The sequence below is a fragment of the Eurytemora carolleeae genome, unplaced genomic scaffold, assembly GCF_000591075.1.
Source record: "Eurytemora carolleeae unplaced genomic scaffold, Eaff_2.0 scaffold73, whole genome shotgun sequence".
Lineage (NCBI taxonomy): Eukaryota > Metazoa > Arthropoda > Copepoda > Calanoida > Temoridae > Eurytemora > Eurytemora carolleeae.
The window spans coordinates 304,973-329,527 of NW_019396049.1; the positions used below are offsets into that span (position 1 = coordinate 304,973).

The 24,555-nt window shown below is 32.6% G+C and overlaps 1 protein-coding gene across 1 annotated transcript; it reads right to left on the reverse strand.

Moving 5' to 3' along the window:
* Window positions 1–1,408: 1,408 nt before the first annotated feature.
* Window positions 1,409–24,555, reverse strand: LOC111703665 (serine incorporator 5). The gene is made up of 7 exons (XM_023475685.1): window positions 24,478–24,555; window positions 23,447–23,627; window positions 9,967–10,061; window positions 8,697–8,773; window positions 3,291–3,355; window positions 2,963–3,081; window positions 1,409–1,506 (listed from the first exon to the last, which is right to left on the reverse strand). The coding sequence occupies exons 2-7, from the start codon at window positions 23,581–23,583 to the stop codon at window positions 1,409–1,411; spliced, it is 591 nt and encodes a 196-aa protein (XP_023331453.1). The 5' UTR covers window positions 23,584–23,627; window positions 24,478–24,555.

Sequence of the window (24,555 nt, forward strand, 5' to 3'; positions counted from 1 at the left end):
AGTCAAAACAAACAAATTGTAAACATAGCAGACAAAAATCTTACGGTTTAAGCTTTCTCAGTAGGTATCAATTTACTAAAATCAAAGAATTAATATCCCTTAAATAGTTTTTAAATCATGTCGACATTATAGATTGTAAATACCTTTATTTGATCCGGTAAAAAAACTTGATATTTCTGTAAAGCTGAGTTTTCTTATGTTTAATACAATACATTTGTACTTGTAAACAAACAATATATTCTATTTGTTCCTTCTCTAACTATTCCCCATTCAACAACCAATATTTCTTCAAGGGATACTTGTAATATAACAATAAGGAAATGAAAGTAATGTTAAAATTCAGCTGTTACTTTAAATCTATATCAAAGCTAGCAGACAAATCACAACCCTGCTTTTAGTCTTTTTCAGCTTTTAACGCTAATAACAAAAAAGCAATTTTTTGATTGCCAATACTTCTTTTATTCTCATGTTCTGTGTACCTATATCCTGCTTTGTGTACCTGACTCATTTTATATATACCTGTCTTATACTCTGTGTACAATGTACATGTCTCATGTTCTGTGTACATGTCTCATGTTCTGTGTACATGTCTCATGTTCTGTGTACCTGTCTCGTGTTCTGTGTACCTGTCTCATGTTCTGTGTACATGTCTCATGTTCTGTGTACCTGTCTCGTGTTCTGTGTACCTGTCTCATGTTCTGTGTACATGTTTCATGTTATGTGTACCTGTCTCATGTTCTGTGTACATGTCTCATGTTCTGTGTACATATCTCATGTTCTGTGTAAATGCCTCATGTTCTGTGTACCTGTCTCGTGTTCTTTTTACCTGTCTCATGTTCTGTGTACATGTCTCATGTTCTGTGTACCTNCTGCTGTGTACCTGTCTCATGTTCTGTTTATCTGTCTCATGTTCTGTGTATCTGTCTCATGTTCTGTGTATCTGTCTTATGTTCTGTGTACCTGTCTCATGTTCTGTGTACCTGTCTCATGTTCTGTGTATCTGCCTCATGTTCTGTGAATCTGTCTCATGTTCTGTGTACCTGTTTCATGTTCTGTGTACCTGTCTCATGTTCTGTGTATCTGCCTCATGTTCTGTGTACCTGTCTCATGTTCTGTGTACCTGTCTCATATTCTGTGTACCTCTCTCATGTTCTGTGTACCTGTCTCATATTCTGCGTACACGTCATATGTTCTGTGTATCTGTCTCATATTCTGTGTACCTGTCTCATATTCTGTATACCTGTCTCATGTTCTGTGTACCTGTCTCATATTTTGTGTACCTGTCTCATGTTCTGTGTACCTGTCTGATATTCTGTGTACCTGTCTCATGTTCTGTGTATCTGTCTCATGTTCTGTATACCTGTCTCATGTTCTTTATACCTGTCTCATGTTCTGTGTATCTGTCCCATTACTCCAAAACGATTAAAAAAACCTGGCCAAGTTTATCCCTGATTACCTGAACCAGAAGAAATATACAAGCACCTCCCAGAGCACAATACAGCCAACCTTAATATTATTTATCAATATTTCTTTAAGAAGATCTAGATATTTATTTATGTATCGAGGTTATTATAGTTTACAAGATTGTTAATATGGGTTTAACACAAAACTTTTCAATACACCGTCTCAGTCTTGAGCCAGACGCTTTACTAAGAGTGAAGTCAAGTTTAAGTTTCTAAATTTAAATTGAGCTTTTTCAATCTCATAAACTCCGGTCTACGTTTTTCATATTTAAAGGCATTAAGTTTTGCCACAAACTCAAATTATCTAATCCCTATATCTTTGCAAACAAATGTCGTATGGCCTTAGATATTTCAAACTATGAATTATGTTGATCAAATAAACCAAGTTTGAAATAATAGAGGTTCAGGTTGTAAAGATAAAGGAATTAGAAATTTTGAGTTTGTGGCCAAAACTCCATTCCTTTTAAATAAAAACAATTATTAAAGAGAAGAAATCTCGATAAAGAGTATTTTCCATCATGAATGAAGAATTAATAAGGGAGGAGTCCTCATTGTAACAGAAAAATAAATAATTCTTAAATCAATAGATTTGTGTAGAAAATTTAGAACTAAGATAAAGAGCAATCAAGGTTTAGAACAAAGCACAAGATTATGATCAAGGTTCACGACAGAAACAAGGACTTCAGGTTCAGGATAAAATACAGGGATTACTGTTAGAATAGAATACCGGAGTTATGGTTTAGAATACTGGAGTTATGGTTTAAAATACAGGAGTTATGGTTTAGAATAAGGAGTTATGGTTTAAAATACAGGAGTTATGGTTTAAAATACAGGAGTTATGGTTTAAAATACAGGAGTTATGGTTTAGAATACCGGAGTTATGGCTTAGAATAAGGAGTTATGGTTTAAAATACAGGAGTTATGGGTTAGAATACAGGAGTTATGGTTTAGAATACAGGAGTTATGGGTTAGAATACAGGAGTTATGGTTTAGAATACAGGATTTATGGTTTAAAATACAGGATTTATGGTTTGGAATACAGGAGTTATGGGTTAGAATACAGGCGTTATGGTTTAAAATACAGGATTTATGGTTTAGAATACAGGAGTTATGGTTTAGAATACAGGAGTTATGGGTTAGAATACAAGAGTTATGGTTTAGAATACAGGAGTTATGGTTTAGAATACAGGATTTATGGTTTAGAATACAGGAGTTATGGTTTAGAATACAGGAGTTATGGGTTAGAATACAAGAATTATGGTTTAGAATACAGGAGTTATGGTTTAGAATAAGGAGTTATGGTTTAGAATGCAGGATTTATGGTTTAGAATACAGGAATTATGGTTTATAATGCAGGAGTTATGGTTTAGAATACAGGAGTTATGGTTTAAAATGCAGGAGTTATTATAGAATACATCAAACTTATTAACATTCTGGATAGATTAGAAGGACCAAGTTTAAGGTTAGATTGAAAGGATGAAAACCCTTCTCTGGTTTACCTGTATGGAAACTATCTAGATGAGGAACTGGAACCACGAAGGTTGTAACGCAGAGTAGGATGAGGAGAAGAACCTTCCAAACCCAGAATCCGTTGTGAGTAGCAGCCCTCAACCCGACACTAGAGGTGTTAAAACTCATGAATACATAATCTCCAAAAATCTTTATTAAGTTTCGGAATTTAAAAGCAGGGGGGGAGGGTTATGAAGAAATTCCAAAGAAAGAAGGGCTTTATACAGAATTCATTTAAAAGTTTACACACGCTGCTCTGAGAAGGTTTATTAAAGCTTAGATAAATGTAAAACTAGGTTTGCAGAGTATAAAACATCCCTAGAGGTTACTCCAATGTTTAGGAAGGCAAGGAAGCAGAAGAAAACTGAGATTCCAAATGAAACCTAAATTAAAGTAGTTTAATCTCTTCACTCAAGCCACCTGTTGCTGTTTATAAGGTTCAATATATGTTAAAATTTAAATCTCCTGAGCTGAAAACTGTGGATATTGAGATCAATGCTTAAAGATTAATTTAATCTTTAATTTGTATCCTGAAAAGTGTACAAGGTGTCCAACGAAACATGACAGATGGTGAATAGTTTAAAATGTCTTCTTCCATAATTTGTTAAGTTGTTTGATACTGGAGAGAATAATAAAAAAAATACTATATGGGAGTCATACGATAATAAAATTGATTTTAAAGTAAAATATATTAATTAAGTAAAAGACTTTTTAACGAAATAACCTGCAAAAATCTTTAATATCGACAGTATAAAGAAGAAGACATTCAAAACTATTCACCAACTGTCATGTTTCGTGGGACACCCTGTATAAAATTTGACCAATCAGAGTGGCGTATCAGAAGCAATTTAAATTGTTTACGCCGGTTAAAACTATTATCTCTTGAACTTTTAACTGTTATCTACTGATCTATAAAATTGATATCTACTGAGGCCGAATTTAAAGAATTTGAGCCGCGGCTTGAATTTAAGCAGCAGCTCAAATATGGTTGGTTCCACTTAAAATTGTATTATATTCTTCAAGATTTAAGCGGCGCTTAATTGAAACCGATTTTTGGGGAATTTGAGACGCAGATTAAATTCATTAAATTCGGACACTGATCTATTAAACTGTTATCTCCTGATCTATTAAACTGTTATCTCCTGATCTATTAAACTGTTATCTCCTGATCTATTAAACTGTTATCTCCTGATCTAGTAAACTGTTATCTCCTGACCTTTTAAACTGTTATCTCATGATCTATTAAACTTGTATCTCATGATGATATATTAAACTATTATCTCCTGATCTATTAAACTGTTATCTACTGATCAATTAATCTGTTATCTCCTGATCTATTAAACTGTTATCTCCTGATCTATTAAACTGTTATCTCTTGACCTATTAAACTATAATCTCCTGCTCTATTAAACTGTTATCTCCTGATCTAGTAAACTGTTATCTCCTGATCTAGTAAACTGTTATCTCCTGACCTCTTAAACTACTCCTGCTCTATTAAACTGTTATCTCCTGATCTAGTAAACTGTTATCTCCTGATCTAGTAAACTGTTATCTCCTGATCTAGTAAACTGTTATCTCCTGATCTAGTAACTGTTATCTCCTGATCTATTAAACTGTTATCTCCTGATCTAGTAACTGTTATCTCCTGATCTATTAAACTGTTATCTCCTGCTCTGTTAAACTGTTATCTCCTGATCTATTAAACTGTTATCTCCTGATCTATTAAACTGTTATCTCCTGACCTATTAAACTATTATCTCCTGCTCTATTAAACTGTTATCTCCTGATCTAGTAAACTATTATATCCTGATCTATTGAAATGTTATCTCCTGATCTATTAAACTATTATCTCCTGCTCTATTAAACTGTTATCTCCTGATCTAGTAACTATTATCTCCTGATCTATTATACTGTTATCTCCTGATCTATTTAACTATTATTTCATGCTCTATTAAACTATTATCTCCTAATCTATTAAACTGTTAGTTATCTCTTCTTTAGTTTGTAAAGAAATAAACTATTGTGAGAAATAAATAAAAAGCTCTTGTTTATTCTAGAACAAGCTTCAGCAAAATATGTGTAATTTTAGGAAATTAGATTTTTGTTGTTTACAGCTGTAGACAGAAGATATATTACAGTCATCTCTAACCTTTTCTCCAGATTTAAATACAAACAAACTAAAATAATAAATTTTTACTGGTTCACAGTTTCTTGTTTCTTTTAAAATTTACATTGAACAATGCACTAGTAAGTGGTCTTTTGTCTTAACATATGTAAATACATTAGTTAAGAACTTTCGATCTGTACCATTGTGAATCGGACATTGCCACCTTTGCCTGGAGGCCGGAGGGTCTCTTGAAATTACGCTGAAAGTCCCTTTAATCCGTAAGAAACAGCTGATTCGAATAATATTATAACTTCTCATTAACCTTCAAAGATATATTAAATAGGAATTAACTTAATCCGTCGGTCTACATTAGATTCGGATTAGTACTTTCTGAATAGATTAACGGTACCAAAGTTCCGACTGAGGGTTGATTTAGTCCTATAAGTAGTGCTGGGCATCGATGTGAGGTTCATTTTCAGACATTTAGGCTTTTTTGACTTTTTTGAAGTGTTTTACAAAATGTTAGTTACTAATAAAAAAATTGTTTCCTCGAAAAGTTTGCTTTAATTACATTATGATCAAAGATATAAACCAAAACGATTTTTAAAACGAAAAACAATTTTCTAATCGTTTTGAAAAATCATTTTGGTTAATATCGTCAAAATAAAAAAAATTGCAAAAGTAAAAAACTTGTCTTCTTTGTAATTTATAAGATTTTTGTGGAGCATCTTAGAAGTGTAAACACTTTGAATATTTGAAAGCTGGTCTCAAAGTATAAGTCTATGTTTAGAATAAACTATAATGTATATTGTATTATTACAATGTTTCCTGTGTTTTCATCTGTAATGGTTCTACTTGTTAGAATGTTCCAGAAATCAGAAAGAACAACTATAAATCTATTGATACGTTTTTATTTAACCATAATATATAACTCGGAATACGAAAACAGAAGTTTTGTTTTCAAGATTGTAAATATTAAAATATATCCAGAAACGATTCACAACGTTTACAACAATTGAATTTTTACAAAAATGACGAGCAAAAAAATGGCCGACTTTTATTTTCTTTCAAATTGAAAAACAAGTTTTGCTTTCGTTAATTAAATAAAGATTATAAAGGGCACTTTTACAAAAAATGAATAAAAATCGTTTAAGGATACCTTTAAACTATTATTTTGGATTGAATATGAATGTATGTTTAGCAGAGTATGGAGAATATGTCTGGCTCCTGTTCAAGTGATCAACCTAATCTTCTCAGATCTAATGTGTCCTCACTCTCCCAACAAGATAAATTGATACCCGGAGCTATCTTGACTTTTATTCTAAAGCTTGTCACTCAGATGTTGCAAGAAAATATAAACTGAAGACATTAATTCTTCCTTCTTGTCTCTTAATTATATTCATAGATTCAGTAAATGATATTTCTTCATAAACATTCTGTCTTCATTAAAAAATATTTTTGTACTTATTTAATTTTCCTTCATATGCCTTATAAACTGAAATATCTGATAGTTCGTTTATTTGCCCTGTAAACTGTAATATCTAATAGTTCCTTTATTTGTCCTGTAAACTGTAATATCTGATAGTTCGTTTATTTGCCCTGTAAACTGTAATATCTGACAGTTCCTTTATTTGCCCTGTAAACTGTAATATCTGATAGTTCCTTTATTTGCCCTGTAAACTGTAATATCTGATAGTTCCTTTATTTGCGTTGTAAACTGTAATATTTGATACTTCCTTTATTAGCCCTGTAAACTGTAATATTTGATAGTTCCTTTATTTGCCCTATAAACTGAAATATTAATAGTTCCTTTATTTGCCCTGTAAACTGTAATATCTGACAGTTCCTTTATTTGCCCTGTAAACTGTAATATCTGATAGTTCGTTTACTTGCCCTGTAAACTGTAATATCTGATAATTCCTTTATTTGCCCTGTAAACTGTAATATCTGATAGTTCCTTTATTTGCCCTGTAAACTGTAATATCTGATAGTTCCTTTATTTGCCCTGTAAACTGTAATATCTGATAGTTCCTTTATTTGCCCTGTAAACTGTAATATCTGATAGTTCCTTTATTTGCCCTGTAAACTGTAATATCTGATAGTTCCTTTATTTGCCNAAGTCGTCTTTACCAAAACCTTCCTCGGAGAAAAACCAAACCAAGGCAAATCTCCGTTCAAATTCATCTATACTCTCCGTCAAAGAAACAACAAGCAGTTAAACGTTTTCTAAGTGAAAGATAAAATCCATAAATAACTTTGCAATCAATAGTTAACTCCACTTAAAAACCCGGGTTTATATTTCAGAAGTATTTAAAAATGTTTTAAACTATTCCATCAAACCCTCAAACCCATCACTCCTTTCACTTCGTCACAAAAAGCTAGTAAGCTAAGATATATTTTAAATATTCAACCATATTTATACATTGTCCTTTTCAAATTTATCTACACCTGTATTTTATTACAGGTTTGAAACATATCTATTTGAGAATATTGAGACTACAGTGTCTGATTCAAGGAGCCTAAACGACTCTACACTCTACAGTCCATCAACCTATTTATATACTGACTTACAGTCAATCAAGAATCGACGCCATTCTAAAGTTTTACAAATATATATTATATTGAACGGAAATCATTTTAAAGGAACTGTCAGCGTAATTACAAGTTACCATGCAAAGATAGCAATGACCGATTCCCGTCAGTACCCTTGAGTCCCTTGAAGCCCTTTTGTTTTTTAAGAATATGTGCTGTTAATTTTAAATACGGTTTAAAATGTAGAAAAAGAAATGATTTTAATATCATTCCGTAAATTTTTTTTTTAACTGTTTAAGATTTTATGTGTTTAACATAGACATGTTTATCTAGTTCAACACAAACATGGTTTATAAAGAATAAAGAAACATAAACTCAAATTTATCACCGTGAATCTAGTTTTCAAGATGGTAAACGTTGAAAACTGTACATTAGTAAAGTTTGAATAGTTTCCACTTCCCAGAGATTATTTCCCCGAGGTTGCTGGGGAAAATATTTCGCCGAGGTTGGCGGGGGATATTATTTCCCCGAGGTTGCTGGGGGAAATATTTCACGGAGGTTGCTGGGGAAAGTATTTCCCCGAGGTTGCTGGGGGAAATATTTCCCCGAGGTTGGGGAAATATTTCCTGGAGGTTGTTTGGGAAAGTATTTCTCCGAGGTTGCTGGGGAAAGTATTTCCCCGAGGTTGCTGGGGAAAGTATTTCCCCGATGTTGGTGGGGGAAATATTTCCCCGAGGTTGCAGGGGAAAGTATTTCCCCGAGGTTGGCGGGGGAAATATTTCCCCGAGGTTGCTGGGGAAAGTATTTCCCCGAGGTTGATGGGGGAAATATTTCCTCCTAGGTTGGTGGGGAAATATTTAATGTTCCGAAGAGAATTCTTACAACTCGGACTCTAAGTTGACAAAGTTTTAAAATCTATTTGGATTTAGTTTAAACCTAGAGCTGGACCCAAACCTAAACCTCAGCCAGACTTTTTAAATTTGATGATTCGTTCAAATATTTCATTGAGAAGAATTTATCTTGACCATATTAAGAAGACTAAAGTTTCATCAAGACCGACAGATATGTCTTAATCCCGATTTTACCTTATACAGAGCCATGTATCCTGTTAGCTTCATACAGTTGTCTCCAATATCTAGATCTATACAGGTAGCGTTGAAATCTAAAAATTAGTCAGTATTATATTGATAATGTTAATTCTCAGCTGCTTTTAAATTAAGATTGATTAATTATTAGTTAAGCTTTTTTTCTCATAAATGTATAATTGTTTGTAAATGACCCTTAATGCAAAGATGACAATGTCCAATTCACAACAGTACCATTGATATCTTGATCAGATTTAAAAAGTGGAAGATATCGTCGTTTTTCTGAGTCGAAAAGTGTAGTTATCTCTGACGATTTCTCAAGTGTTTCTTATAAGCAGGTAATGCGCAAGTCACCTTTGAATATAAACCACAAATGAAAATAGACGGGTAAAAAAACAAAACAACAAAAACGTGGATATCCAATTCAATTACTTGGTGAGACAAAACTTTTATTGTAACTGTTTTAAATTGGACAGTACAATATTTGCAAAGAGATTCACTTAAAATTACGCACACAGTCACTTTATACAGAACTAAAAAGTTTAGTCCACTCCGACCAGGCGGAGGTTCTCCGGTCAGCATATCTGCACAACAAGGCGGAGGTTTTTCCGTCAGCGTATCTGCCCAACTAGGCGGAGGTTTTTCGGTCAGCATATCTGCCCAACTAGGCGGAAGTTTTTCGGTCAACATATTTGCCTAACTAGGCGGAACATTTTTATTCCTTTTTTCTAAGTTTCCAACTTAAAGATTATTATCATTATTATCATTAATATCGTCAATTTTAAACACTTTTCCTCTCTTGACCAACCCTAACCCTTCAAGTTTACCCTGTTTGCAACTTTTTTGCAAATTTTAAAAGGAAGTAGTCAAGCATACGTTTTTGCAAAAGTATGCATTGAATTATGTTGAAGTCAATTGAAAATACAGAACTTTAACAAATATTTCTTTTTCAATCAGACAATATATTTTCAAAATTTATAATGAAGAACAATTAAAACAAAAATTTTATATTTTTGGAACAAAGGTGCTGAGAAAACCCCTTCTTAGTGCTATGCATAAAATTGAATTTATTTAAATATATTTATTTTCCTTTAAATATAGACAATTTGAATATATTCCTATATTGTATGGATCGGTCTTCAATAGATGGAAAAGTTGATGTCTCAAATTTAGAATTATTTGGTATTTTTCATACAAATGACATGCGTAGTAACATCTCAATGTCAGCTTTATTTTAGCAGAAGATTATTCTATTCTATAACTGACTAACCTTTGAAAGCCGCTTGTAAGTCATGCTGCATCCGTTGAGTCAGCATTAACGCCATCCCAGTAGATCCTACCCCTAGCAGGAGTAGATACATCAACCTAGAGATTATCCTAGATATAGTTCCAGTAGATCCTACCCCTAGCAGAAGTAGATACATCAACCTAGAGATTATCCTAGATATATTTCCAGTAGATCCTACCCCTAGCAGGAGTAGATACATCAACCTAGAGATGATCCTAGATATAGTTCAAGTAGCATATATCTACATATAACCCCTTCTCTACATATGTTTATAAAAGAAATGATGGAAGGATAAACTAATCTTCTGATCCAAGGGGTAATTGTTTCTATTTTATATTCTAGTGGAATGTAAATATATTCTATGTATATTTCTATATTTCTATCCTACCAATCTATCAATCTACCAGACACCTCATCCTGCACTAAACACACACATCCTTCATGCCTCACAGACAAAACAAAATTCCATATTTTTATTCTTCTCTTGAATTCTTAGAAACGTCATTTTAAAGCAACAATTTTCTTCATTTTTATGCTTCGCACGGACTCAACGTGCAAAGGTAGAGGAGGAATTCAAACTCACTTAATAACTGTCATTTCTCGCCATGTTTAAAAAAAATTTAAAACTCAAATTCTTTATGACTTATAGGTTTTTGTTTTTTTCAGAAGAAAAGTTGAATTTTCTTAACGAATTTATATTTATTTTTTATTATTTTTAATTGTAAATATCTAATGGCGCAGAATTTTTATTCTTTAGTTGATTTTACAAAATTAAAATGCCAGGATTCTTCTGGTCTGCGAAGTCACGTGATAAGTAAAAAACCATTAAATTTTGAGTTTAAAATCTAGGAATTTAATGCAATTTGAACCAGACTCGACTACTGCTTCACGCTCAAATTGCTATGGAAATGATTAAATTCTGTGAATTCCACGCCTTAGCGCCTGAAGAAGTTATCATGTTTAAAGAGTTTCAGGTCATCTCTATCGTCTCATTTTTTATGGGTAACAACCCTGCAAGAACCATAATACAGTTCTATATATTGTATATTTAAATATATATATGTCTATATTGGTATATATATATGAAGAAAGGAACTGCTATATTCCCAATATATCTGGTTTGTCTCTATACTCGACCAAATAATCGGGTTGGATTATCCTGGATACACATTCTCCGCAGATTCAGGGTTCAATATGTTCAGTTCATCTAACATAAACAAGTAGATTGCAGATTTACGTGGAATACAGACCAGAATGTCAAGATTATGTCCGGACTGCAGATAAAGGCACTTCTACCAGAACGGACTATTGTGATAGTAAAACGTAACTATATAAAATAGTTAAAAATGACTTGATTTCATAATATAAGAAACTGATCTCTAGCCAAGAGCTGTATTTTTTATTCCTATGTCTTTGCAACCTGATGGTGAAATCTTTTGATATTTAATTTAATTTGATACGATATAAGATTACAAAGATATCAGGGTTAGAAAGTAATCATTTCTTTTGGACCCAATGTACGTTATTTAATTCTTGCTTTAACTCTCAAGAGAATGGGTATATGGATGAATATTAGGATGGATAAGAGAATGTTAAAGAAGATGGATAAGAGAATGGATAAATGAATGAATATTAGGATGGATAAAAGAATGTTAAAAAGGATGGATAAGAGAATGGATAAATGGATGAATAGTAGGATGGATAAGAGAATATTAATTAGGATGGATAAGAGAATGGATAAATGGATGAATAGTAGGATGGATAAGAGAATGTTAATTAGGATGGATAAAAGAATGGATAAGACTAATAGGACGAATATTAAGAATCGATAAAATGTTGATAAAAGATAAATCGACATATCTTCATAATAATGAAAAAGGTAAATTTTTTCCTGATTAATATTATAATAAAAGATTGGAAGTTATATTATAAAGAATATCGGTTGATGAAGGAAAGGTTTGGAATAATTATTCAACATAAATATCTTAATCCTTTCGAACCCATGTATTTTGTCTATAGTACCCACAGCCTCCTAATCAAACAAATATCTACTTAGCACATTGCTCTTCATTATAAAGGGCGGTGTATGGTAGAGGGGGGGGATTGATCTAGTTGATCTAGTTGATCTAGTTGATCCAGTTGATCGTAAAAAGACATCTCTTTTAACCACAACCCCCTTCATTTAATTTCACCAAATGAACAAAACCAATTTTAACAAATTTATCCATCCTACAATAGACTTCATCTTTGACTATGGTTGGTATTGTATCCTTGTGTCCTGGAAGATATAAGGTAATATAGGAAATATACCAATTTCCTCGTTTTCTCTAGAAATATATAGAACACAAATTAATCTCATACTTCAACTAAACACGGAGTTCAAGAATAGAATAGGAAACATTTTATATTCTTTCTCACCCTTTCTTATCTATAACTATCCTTTCCTTATTCTCTTCCTATCTTATCCATAACTATCCTTCCCTTATCCTCTCCCTATCTAATCCATAACTATTCTTTCCTTATCCTCTTCCTATCTTTTCCATAACTATCCTTTCCTTATTCTCTTCCTATCTTATCCATAACTATCCTTCCCTTATCCTCTCCCTATCTTATCCATAACTATTCTTTCCTTATCTTTTCCCTGTCTTATACATAACTATCCTTCCCTTGTACTCTCCCAACTTATACTAGCCTGAAGCATTTTCTTCCCTTGTCCTTATCTTTACTTGTCCTTCCTTTATACGCTCTCTAACTTATCCTAGCCTGTTCTTCCTTTATACTCTCTCTAACTTATCCCAGCCTGTTCTTCCTTTATACTCTGCCTACTAAATCCTTAGTTATTCTTTCTTTATTCTCTCCCAAACTTATCCTGGTCTGTCCTTCCTTCATTCTCTCCCTAGCTTATCCTTATCTATATCCTTCCTTTATCTTCTTTAGTTCTTATCCAAACATATCCATCTTTTTTCCGTTCTCCCCACATTATACTTACATTTTTTGTATCTAAATCTCGTTACACTAACCCCATTTCAATCTTTTTTCTCCGAATCACTTTTACATACCTCTGTAAACTTTTGTTTATAAAACTAAAATTTTGTAGAATTAACAAGAATAGTCCTATGAAACTATTATTTTGATAAAATTTTAGATATCTTTAAATTCTTTTTAAAATCTTCAGCTGTGTTTCAAGATCTATCAACAGCGAAGACATTTAAGAAACAGTAAAAGGAAAGTGGGCAGACGAGGAATATCTGAAAAGTAAGTCAGAAGAAAAATGGTTGATCTTTATTTTCCCTTTTTTATATTCAGTCAGGGCTCAGGATGTACATTATCTTAAATTGATTAAAAATGGTTCTACATGGTTATACATACTCTTTCTTGATTAGATACACACAGATACACAACACATTCTCTCACATCCTTCAAACCTTAGATGTTCAACATTGTAAACAACAAGGAGAACAGCTGCCAGAGACCATTACAGTAAGCTGATAAGACTATATTTTATTTCAAGAACGAATGTTCTTATTAACCTAAAGTTTTTCCTTGTGTAAACCAACTCTAACTTGGTTCTTGAGGACTTAGCTTGCTTAGCAATAGTTTAAATCAATATTTGGTGTACACCTGACAATGATCATGAAGTTTAACATTTCCGTGTAGTACTAACACCCCAGAGACATTTTAATATTAATTTTAATATGATCGGGTAAAGTTTAAGCCATTGAGAGTAAAAAATGTGAGACTTCTATACCTCCTCTCATTAGTTCTATACCTCCTCTCCTTAGTTCTATACCTCCTCTCCTTAGTTCTATCCCTCCTCTCCTATGTAAGGTTTCTTTATTAAACACACAATAACATATTCTCACGGACACTTGGTAAACAAAGAGTAGTGCACCGGCTGGTAAAAATATTAATATAAAGACTGAGTATCTAAATATATTATATATATCTACTTATGTTTTTATAATATATAGTATATCTGTATATAGGTTTAGATCGATACGCAAATCCTTATATATAAATATTAGGTTTCCCATTAAACTAAAGTAATGGAATTAAACACTTGCCTCAAACTCTCATTTTCTAATACATTTAATAGAATTCATTGTTGAAAATTTCAAAGGTTTCAGGTATCAGGTTGCAAAGATATAAGGATTAGAAATTTAGATTTTGTGTGAAGTGTTCAATTTCTTTAATTGAACACTTAAGGATTAAATCTTTTTTTCTTTTGAGCAACTGATGATAAAAATTGTATTAATGTGCAACTTTAAATTAAAACTTGTGTAGTTACGAGGGGGCAAAGTCGTGCCAATAATTCCACTTACCAGAAATTTATTTCCAAAACATAAGGCTTCATGGGCCAGACCCAATCTTTAGTTTTAACTGGCAAAACCCTTATTTTGTTAGGTATATATATGAAGAAATATGAAATTGTTCCAAAAATATTACAAAATTTATGTTTTTAAAATAAACTGGATTTATGTTATTTTCTAATTCCTATATCTTTGCAACCCAATGTCGTAGACCTCAGATATTTAAAACTATGAATTTAAAATATAAGGTTTGAGTTTCTGGCAAAGAATCAATTCCGATAAGAAACGGATTGGGGTTTTGTCGTTGAAAAAATTATTTTGCTGTTTGTTAAAATGTATTTGGATCTGTTTTGATTGGAAGAAATAAAAAGATTGGATTAAAAAACATGTTTTTAGAAAATCTTTGGTTTTAGCATTCTATTTCCCTGTGAACCAAAGTGTCATGTTATCACAAAAAAGTTTGCAAGATATTGCTTGGATTGGTGAGGTAAAACCAAAGACCAAGGCGTTGCCACACTTTAAAGTCAACCCGGTCTTAAAACTTGATGCATAACTTTCATAAGAGAAAAAATTGGTCAAAAATAAGCGGAAGAATTTTCATTGAAAAAATAAGAGGAAAAGAAAAATAAAGATAACAAAAAAAGAAATAAAAAATAAAAATAAATAGAAAGCTTAATCAACGTATTCATCAAATAGATTTGGAGTTTAGTATATTGATGATAGAGAGAATACAATTCGTGGTAATTTCCTGAATATGAACTCCTGGACCCCCCCCCNCCGATAAAAGGACTCTCTCTCTCTAATTGGATAATGAGATAGATAGAGAGATAGATTGATACTGCCATGCAATTTCCATTGGTTTAGAATAGACACCAAACACATGACTGAACCCTGATTGGATCAAGCGCTAATGGAATCGCAAGCGATGCGTAAAAAAGAGCAACTTAATATCTCAACAAATAATTAATTTTGATTTATTTTTATTGATCTCAGCCTTTTTAAAATTATGGGACAGTAAAAAAAAATTATGACTTGTTATCAATTCAGAAACTGATTACTCGTCACAAACTCTAATTTTCTGATCCCAATATCTTTGAAACCTAATGATGCTAACCTTTAAAATTATCTACTATAACTAAAAATTTTATCAGAATTTACAGCATCAAATATCAAAGAAGAAAATTAGAGTTTGAGACATGTGGTCAGTTTCTTTATATTTTTAACTGTTGTCTCATAGAGATTGTTAGGTTGTCAAAGTGATTCAAATGTTGCATGCCCTCGCGAAAAAAATCGTTGATAATTTTGCCAATTGCTAATCGCTTACACTCTATAGTTCTAAAATGTACGTTTCTAGGACTGCAAAAAATATGTATGTACGTAAGGTGTTGCAATCTTAAGTTTTTTTATTATTTCTCTCTCAGGATGGTAAAATACTGATTTATGTTGAGAAAGGGGTTGTAAGCTATTTTCTGTTCTTTTCATGCATATTGACGTTAAAGTCGCATTTTGAGAAGTCCTTTTCTTAATTTTAGACAAAAAATTTAGATTAAAAATCATTTGATTATAAAAATTTTCAATTAACTATTAAGACATGGTCGAATTGGGAGTGTTGCTCAGCTTTTTCTCTTTGGGTGTCATTACCAACCTGTTCATACGTTTTGGTAACACTTGAATTTTGCAGGAGTATTCGGCAATATCCTGATAGATTTTCATTTCAGCCTGCATATATTTTAGTTCACAGTAAGTAGGAACGGAACGTTGTAGTATTTATCGAAAATATAGAATAACCTTTTTAATGTGTCATTTGGTTCGTTTTTGTTCAATTCTTCTAGTGAACTAGGTTGACCAGAAGTAATATTAACTGCTCCCAAACACAAAAGAGCCATTTCAAGAGAGAAATTGTGATATTTCGAGAAAAAAACACAATTTCAAAACTTAACTCCACTTTTGTTATTAATGAGAAAAGAGTTAAAGGTATTGTAAGTTATACTTGTGAAACCATTTCTTATCAAGTAAGTTATTTATGTTTCTCGCTTTGTTTTGATAATTTAGATTTAGATGCAACTAATATCTTGATGTTTTTATACAAAGAATTCAATTAGGTTAAAAATGAGTAAAAAATAGGAACTGAAAACTGGCATCGTTCGGTTAATGAATATGTATAAGTACATCTACGTATACTAAATTGTAGATTCCTAACTCTACTCCTTACTTTCATTACTTTGTAGGATAAACATTCCTTCCTATTCTTTCTATTGAACCACTTACAGCTAATCTGTTCAGCTAGGGGTACTTCACTCAGGGTATCTGTTCAGCTAGGGGTCCTTTACTCAGGGTATCTGTTCAGCTAGGGGTACTTTACTCAGGGTATCTGTTCAGCTAGGGGTACTTCACTCAGGGTATCTGTTCAGTTAGGGGTACTTTACTCAGGGTATCTGTTCAGCTAGGGGTACTTTACTCAGGGTATCTGTTCAGCTAGGGGTACTTCACTCAGGGTATCAGTTCAGCTAGGGGTCCTTTACTCAGGGTATCTGTTCAGCTAGGGGTACTTTACTCAGGGTATCTGTTCAGCTAGGGGTACTTTACTCAGGGTATCAGTTCAGCTAGGGGTACTTTACTCAGGGTATTAGTTCAGCTAGGGGTACTTTACTCAGGGTATCAGTTCAGCTAGGGGGTACTTTACTCAGGGTATCTGTTCAGCTAGGGGTACTTTACTCAAGGTATTAGTTCAGCTAGGGGTACTTAACTCAGGTTATCTGTTCAGCTAGGGGTACTTTACTCAGGGTATTAGTTCAGCTAGGGGTACTTTACTCAGGGTATTAGTTCAGCTAGGGGTACTTTACTCAGGGTATTAGTTCAGCTAGGGGTACTTTACTCAGAGTATTAGTTCAGCTAGGGGTACCAGTTCAGCTAGGGGTACTTTACTCAGGTTATCTGTTCAGCTAGGGGTACTTTACTCAGGGTATTAGTTCAGCTAGGGGTACTTTACTCAGTGTATCTATTCAGCTAGGGGTTTTTTTACTCGGTGTATCTGTTCAGCTAGGGGTACTTTACTCAGTGTATTTGCTCAGCTAGGGGTACTTCACTCAGGGTATCTGTTCAGCTAGGGGTTCTACACTCTGTTACACTCTAGGATATACTCTAAGTATTCTGTCTAACTAAGGGGGTTTAACTCCTGAATATCTGTTTAAATAATTTACTCTTCATATTATAACAATTTAAAAATATGCATATTGCCGGCTAAAAATAAAATAAAATGATTTTCTCTTAATAAAATGTTTTGATAAATGGTCCGACTTCATTGATAAATAGTCTGCTTAATGTTGGTGGAAAATCTTGAATATTTGATATCTAAAGAGTAGAGATATTCTCCATCTTTATTCTAGTTGGGTAAATGTCGTCTTCTACTGGTTTATGATAACATCAGGATAATTGCACAAAGTTCATGGTAACACTCATTTATAAATTACATACGGAACATGATTTGTCGTACAGTCGCAGTTATTTGAGAATACACGTTAAGAACACACGCTAATTAAGAACACATATTAAGAACACACTTTGAGAACACACATTGAGAGCACCCATTGAGAAAATACATCGAGGACACACATTGAGGACACACATTGAGGACACACATTGAGGACACACATTGAGAGCATATATTGAAGAACACTCTTTGAAAACACACATTGAGAACAAACATTGAGAACACACATTGAGGACACACATTGAGAACACACATTGAGAACAAACATTGAGAACAAACATTGAGGACACACATTGAGAACACACATTGAGAAAATACATTGAGAAAATACATTGAGAAAATACATTGAGAGCTCACATTGAGAACACACATTAAGAGCTCACGATGAAAACGCATAAAATACATTTATCGAAACTTGATATATAATAGAATTGAAACATATTTCAAAGAAGAATAAGATATTCTTGGATGTTAAACTATAAATATTTAATATTCTAGAAACCTGTTGAACCTGCAGATTTAACCCTTTCTCTATCTATCAACTAAGGAGAGCAGCTTTCATCTATCAATCAAGAGATGTTCAGTTTATGCTGTATTACTGGGACGATTTTGCAACCTCGTAACTTCTCTAATTTATATTTTACAGCCAAGAATGATTAAGTGTAAAATTGTTTTGTTGCATATAAGGATAAAACCTATTGTTTCTTATATCTACAGTATTTCAAAAAACATGCATAAAATCAAACTAAAATGAAATCAACTTTGTTTTGAGTTAAAAACGATAGGACCCAGCTACCTACACACAGATATTTGGACTTCGCCGACCACTGTATGAATTTGGCTTTTTTGTTAACCCAATATTTTAAAAAATGGGGCGTTTTAAAAATATTTCACACAATATATTAGAAATTTGTTAGGACTAAAGGAGGAAGAAAGTTGTTTTTGAGATTCCTAAAATAAACTGAAGTAAAAAAAAGCATGCTTTACGATCACGTTGGACTGATCAAGCACAAACTGTGATCGCGCTCCCGCAGTGATTCAAAGGTTGCACGCTAACACGCAATAATCGTCGAGAATGATTTTTTCCATTACTGAACTTAGTTTTGAAATATCTAGGGCTACAAAATGTATAGGTGTGTTAGTGATGTAAAATCAATGGCTAAAGCATTGAGACATTTGAAAGTCGACCTAGTTTTAAAAATTGATGCAAAGGAATTGAGTTTTTGCAACAAATCCCAATTTTCTAATACCAATATATCTACAACCAAATTATGTAAACCTTTGATATTTCAAACTTTGATTGTTTGATATAACAGAAGTTATAGTTTGAAATATCTACGGTCTACAATATTTGGATGTCAAGATATTGGGATTTAAAAATCAGAGTTTGTGGCAAAGACTCAATTCCTTTTCAGAGCAGTCTGGATTCATGTGCTACATGATTGTTTGATCTTATTTAATCACATTTAATTTTTAACCTTGCACCGATCCAACATACTTGGGAGACAGCAAACATATAATTTATTTGGAAAATGCTTCTGCGAACATGGAATTTAAATTAAAAGTTTTAGGAAAACAGATTTCAATCTCATATCAGTCTAACATACCACCACGGCACGATTTTATTTTATATTTTCTAAGCAAACATAGTCCTAGAACTGTACAATACATAAATCATTTTAAAAACAGGTCTTTTTACCGTTTTCAGTGACTTTATGTAAACTTTTGGAAGAAGAAATTTTTTCTTTTTGCTTTGGGGTTTTGATTTTAGAAAGTCTGAACCGGAAGTGAAGATTTTATCTTAAATAAGTTTTCGGGCCCGTTCCAGACTTTCATATTTCTACCCATCATTATTTCAGTAGATTCTTACACTTAAGAGAATTTTCTTGATGTTTTAAGGAGGCTGTAGGAAAACAAAAGCAATTTTAAAGTCAACCCGATCTTCACTACTAACTGGACAAGAGGAACACAGTCAAGAAATTACTGGTAGGACTTGGCGACCTTGGAAGTACTCCCGCTTTTATTTTACATAGAAAATTAAACTTGGTTGGTTGCATTTAAGGATTTGAAACTTTTTTATTATAAATAGCTCATCAGAGAAAGGACTCTATCTAAAATATGCCTGGCACTTGGTGAACTAACGGGTTAAGCATTATTCACAATTTATATTTTTTAAAAACTAGCTTGGGAACCCAGCCTTGCATGGAAACTTTTCTCTACTAAAGTCAGCTTTCTCGACTTGGAANAAGGATTGGAAACAAAATTGAAGGATTGGAAACAAAATTAAAGGATTGGATACAAAATTAAAGGATTGGAAACAAAATTGAAGGATTGGAAACAAAATTGAAGGATTGGAAACAAAATTAAAGGATTGGCAGAATTTGATTAACCCTTGTTCAGACTCAAACAAACAGACAGAATTTGATTAACCCTTGTTCAGACTCAAACAAACAGACAAAATTTGATTAACCCTTGTTCAGATTCCAACAAGCAGACATAATTTGATTAACCCTTGTTCAGACTCTAACGATTCAGATAAAATTTCTTAAGAATGTATTTGAAAATTATTGTACGTATTGATTTATTGGCGGATTTATAAAATAGAACTCTGTTCTGGAATGAGGAAAAAATCCAATTAAATCAATAGCATTAAAAATATTTTTAACGAATGTAATGTAATTCTAGATATTTTTCTAACTGAAAGTTGTTAGCCAGACGCATTCAAAAATATCAAGCTAAATTAAAAACATTGAGTAATTTTTCAGCAAAAAAATCAATTAAAAAATCACATAAAAGAAATTGAACACTAGCCACAAACTAACAAACTAGCCACAAACTAATTTTCTAATCCCTACATCTTTGCAATATGATGCAACCTTTGATATTTTTAAAGCTATGAATTTCGTTAGATCAAAAAGTTCAAGTTTTAAATACCAAAAATTACATCATCAGGTTGCGAAAATATTGTGACTAGAAATTTAAAGTTTGTGCTGAGTGTTCAGTTCCCAAAACGCTAAAACAAGCATCAAGAATGAATTTACATTTACATTTTCATTTTTTTCTGTAATAAAGCTTTTTCTTTAATATTTAATAAACAATTACGGTACCAGTACAAACGTCGGACCCACAAACGTCGGACGGTACAAACATAAGACTTACAAACGTCGGACAGTGCAAACGTCGGACCAGCACAAACGTCGGACCAGTACACACATCGGACCAGTACAAATGTCAGACTGGTACAAACGTCGGACCAGTACAAACGTCGGACGGGTACATTTATAAGGAAAAACGTCGGACTAAGGAGGAAAAAATAATTTGAATTTTCAGATTAAAATTCTTGTAAATTCGCAATTTTCTCTAAAAAAAAATCCCAATTTTTTTTGTTAAAAATTCATAATATCACAAATTTGATTCCAATCAGTTTGAATATGGGTTACAAAGAAGAAACCCAACAAAACCTTTTACCAATGTATTCAAAGGAAAAACAAGGATTAAACTGTATGATCTTATAGAATTCATTGTTTGAAATATCTAAGGTCTACAACAGCGGGTTGCAAAGATATAGGGATTAAACTGTATGATCTTGTAGAATTCATAGTTTGAAATTTTTCAAAACAATATGGTCCATTTGTACTGGTCCGACGTTTGTGGCGTCCGACGTTTGTACTGGTACCACAATTACAAATCAAAAGCAAAAAATATGAGTTTTCAGTCTTGAAAGAATGTGATATTAATAATTGCAAACAACTGTTGCAACGATATATTGATTAAAAATTAGAATTTGAGGCAAGGGTTTAACGTTCCTTTATGATGAACTAAAACTCTGTTTTCTGATGTATGACCCAGCAATATATAATGTAAACCTATTAAACTAAAACAACTTTAAGACTGGAAAAGCTTTATAAGTATATAGTTGAGACGAAATCTTGTCTTGCTACATCATACTTTATATGTATAATGTATACAAACCAAACATAAATCATGTTTTCATACTGTAGAGTTTACACCCCAGAGCAATAAAACATCTTTATTCAAAGTTTGAAAATATTAATGGATCCTGAGTACAGAGAACAGTCTTTATACTAAACCAAGAGAAGATAGTCAAACTTCATTAATCGTCTCAGATAGTGACTAACTTAGCGGGACTTTGCTGCTAGAGGATAGTGACTAACTTAGAGAGACTTTGCTGCTAGAGGATAGTGACTAAGTAAGAGAGACTTTGCTGCTAGAGGATAGTGACTAACTTAGAGAGACTTTGCTGCTAGAGGATAGTGACTAACTTAGAGAGACTTTGATGCGAGAGGATAGTGCCTAACTTAAAGGGACTTTGCTGCTAGAGGATAGTGACTAAGTAAGAGAGACTTTGCTGCTAGAGGATAGTGACTAACTTAGAGAGACTGTTCTGCTAGAGGATAGTGCCTAGCTTAAAGGGACTTTGCTGGTAGAGGATAGTGACTAACTTAGAGGAACTTTCCCGCTAGAGGATAGTAACTAACTTTGAGGGACTTTGCTGCTAGATGATAGTGACTTACTTAGAGGGACTATGCTGCTAGATGATAGTGACTTACTTAGAGGGACTGTGCTGCAAGAGGATAGTGACTAACTTAGAGTAACTTTGCTGCTAGAGGATAATGACTTACTTAAAGGAACTGTTTTGATTAGAAATAGCGACTAACTTTTAAAAACTGTTTTGATAGGAAATAGTGAGCTTAATTTATACATTTTATAGTTTTTTCATACGTTTAATGAATATAAGATTACTCCATTTTATTCTTTTCTTTCTCAATATAATTTTTTGCTGATTAAAATTGTAATATTCTTAGTTTATTTATTTACCGGATTTTATTTGACTCTTTTTTAAAGCATATTTTTTGCAACTATAGATCTCGGTCCAATCATCCAATGTGTGGTAAATCTTATTTAAAACCAATTACAAACCGAGTAAAAACAGACTGCCTTGACATTCAAGGAATTGACGTTCAAAAAGCAACTTAAGCGGCGTCCAAGGAAACAATTGTTTCGAAAGAAAAGGGGTTTAAAAATTATAAAATGGACGCTGCACCACATTAATCTATGCGAGGAGCAATATTGATTTTAATTACACGCTAATTGCTTTAAATGTTAAATAAACCTGCTACATTAATTATGGATTCGTTAGAACAGATGGAAAAAAAAAACATTCATATTTCCAACTAAATACATATATTTGTCTGTGTAGTTAGTAGATTCCAGATAATAAAGATGGAGCAACCAATACTCAATTCCTCCGTATACTTGAGTACATGCAGGGAGAATAAACCTTATTATTAGTCAAACTTATGGATAAAAGATGAACAAAAAATATCTAAAATGGCTAGAAACAAAATTGAAGGATTGGAAACAGTATTAAAGGATTGGAAACAAAATTGAAGGATTGGAAACAAAATTGAAGGATTGGAAACAAAATTAAAGGATTGGATACAAAATTAAAGGATTGGAAACAAAATTGAAGGATTGGAAACAATATTAAAGGATTGGAAACAGCATTAAAGTTTGAAACAATATTTAAGGATTGAACCATGTATCAAGAACTGAGACAACCTGTATGAGAACTGAGACAACCTGAATGAGAACTGAGACAACCTGTTTTGGAACTGAGTATCTTTGTATTGTTTCTAACCTGGTTGCAGTAGACTCCGCTATTGGAGGTAAAGACGAATAACAAAGACGCGGAGCTCTGTGTCCCAGTAACCATCCTATCTGTCCACCTATGCAGCTCCGAACCTTGTACACGAACCCATCTTCGTTTTGAACCATCTCGATGGAACGAAATTACTTTTCCGTTCTTTAATATTACAATCCTAGAAAAGGCAAGAAATTATAGAGTGGTACTGCATAGATCTGACAAGTAATTTAGGACAAGTATCTTTAGGACAAGTATCTTTAGGACAAGTATCTTTAGGACAAGTATCTTAAGGACAAGTATCTTTGGGACAAGTATCTTTAGGACAAGTATTTTAAGGACAAGTATCTTAAGGACAAGTATTTTAGAACAAATATCTGTTAGACAAGTATCTGTAGGACAAGTGGACAAGTGTCTGTGGGACATGTATCTGTAGGACAATTATCTGTAGGACAACTATCTGTAGGAAAATTATCTGTAGGACAACTATCTGTAGGACAAGTATCTATTCAACAGTAAAAGTAAAGTTTATCAACAATAATTCTCAACTTGATGAAATTGCTAATTCATTATTCATAGCTATATGTATGTAAATTGTACATAGAACATTCTGACAGAGTACATCATTTAATTTTAATATTTCACAAATAAATCAGTTCAATAATCTTTAATGTACAATGTTCAAATATTCAACGATTTCGCTGATTTCAATAGATAATTTAATGTAATGTATTCGAGGCTTTAACATTTTTGAATGATTTTTAACCGTAAATAAATACCAAAAAAAAAGTTTTTCCGAAGGCAGGAAGCGTAAAAAGATAACTGCATGTTAAACTCTAATTTGCCTGATAGTAAAATTATGTACAATCTAACGTCAAATAGAATTTAATCTAAAAATTGTTTTAAACTATTCAGCACAAAATGCTTAAAATGTTCTTTAAAAATTGTTCCTAATTTAAATGTTGTTGGAGGACGAAGAAGTAAAAATATCGTTGAAAAATAAAGTGAATAAGTAACATAGAATTCACCTCTGTTAGTTTTGTCTCTGCAAGTAGCTCTGGATCCTTCCGTTCCCATTTTGTATTTATTTATATTGTATTATATCT

Bases quoted from the DNA above. Each gene is read 5' to 3' on its own strand.
- LOC111703665 (XM_023475685.1), bottom strand. From the start codon at position 23,583: ATGGTTCAAAACGAAGATGGGTTCGTGTACAAGGTTCGGAGCTGCATA. The intron at 10,062-23,446 runs GTTAGAAACAAT...GATAATCTCTAG, and splicing joins GCGGAGTCTACTGCAACCAG to GTTGATGTATCTACTCCTGC. The intron at 1,507-2,962 runs GTAAACCAGAGA...AATAATATTAAG, and splicing joins TCTAGATAGTTTCCATACAG to GTTGGCTGTATTGTGCTCTG.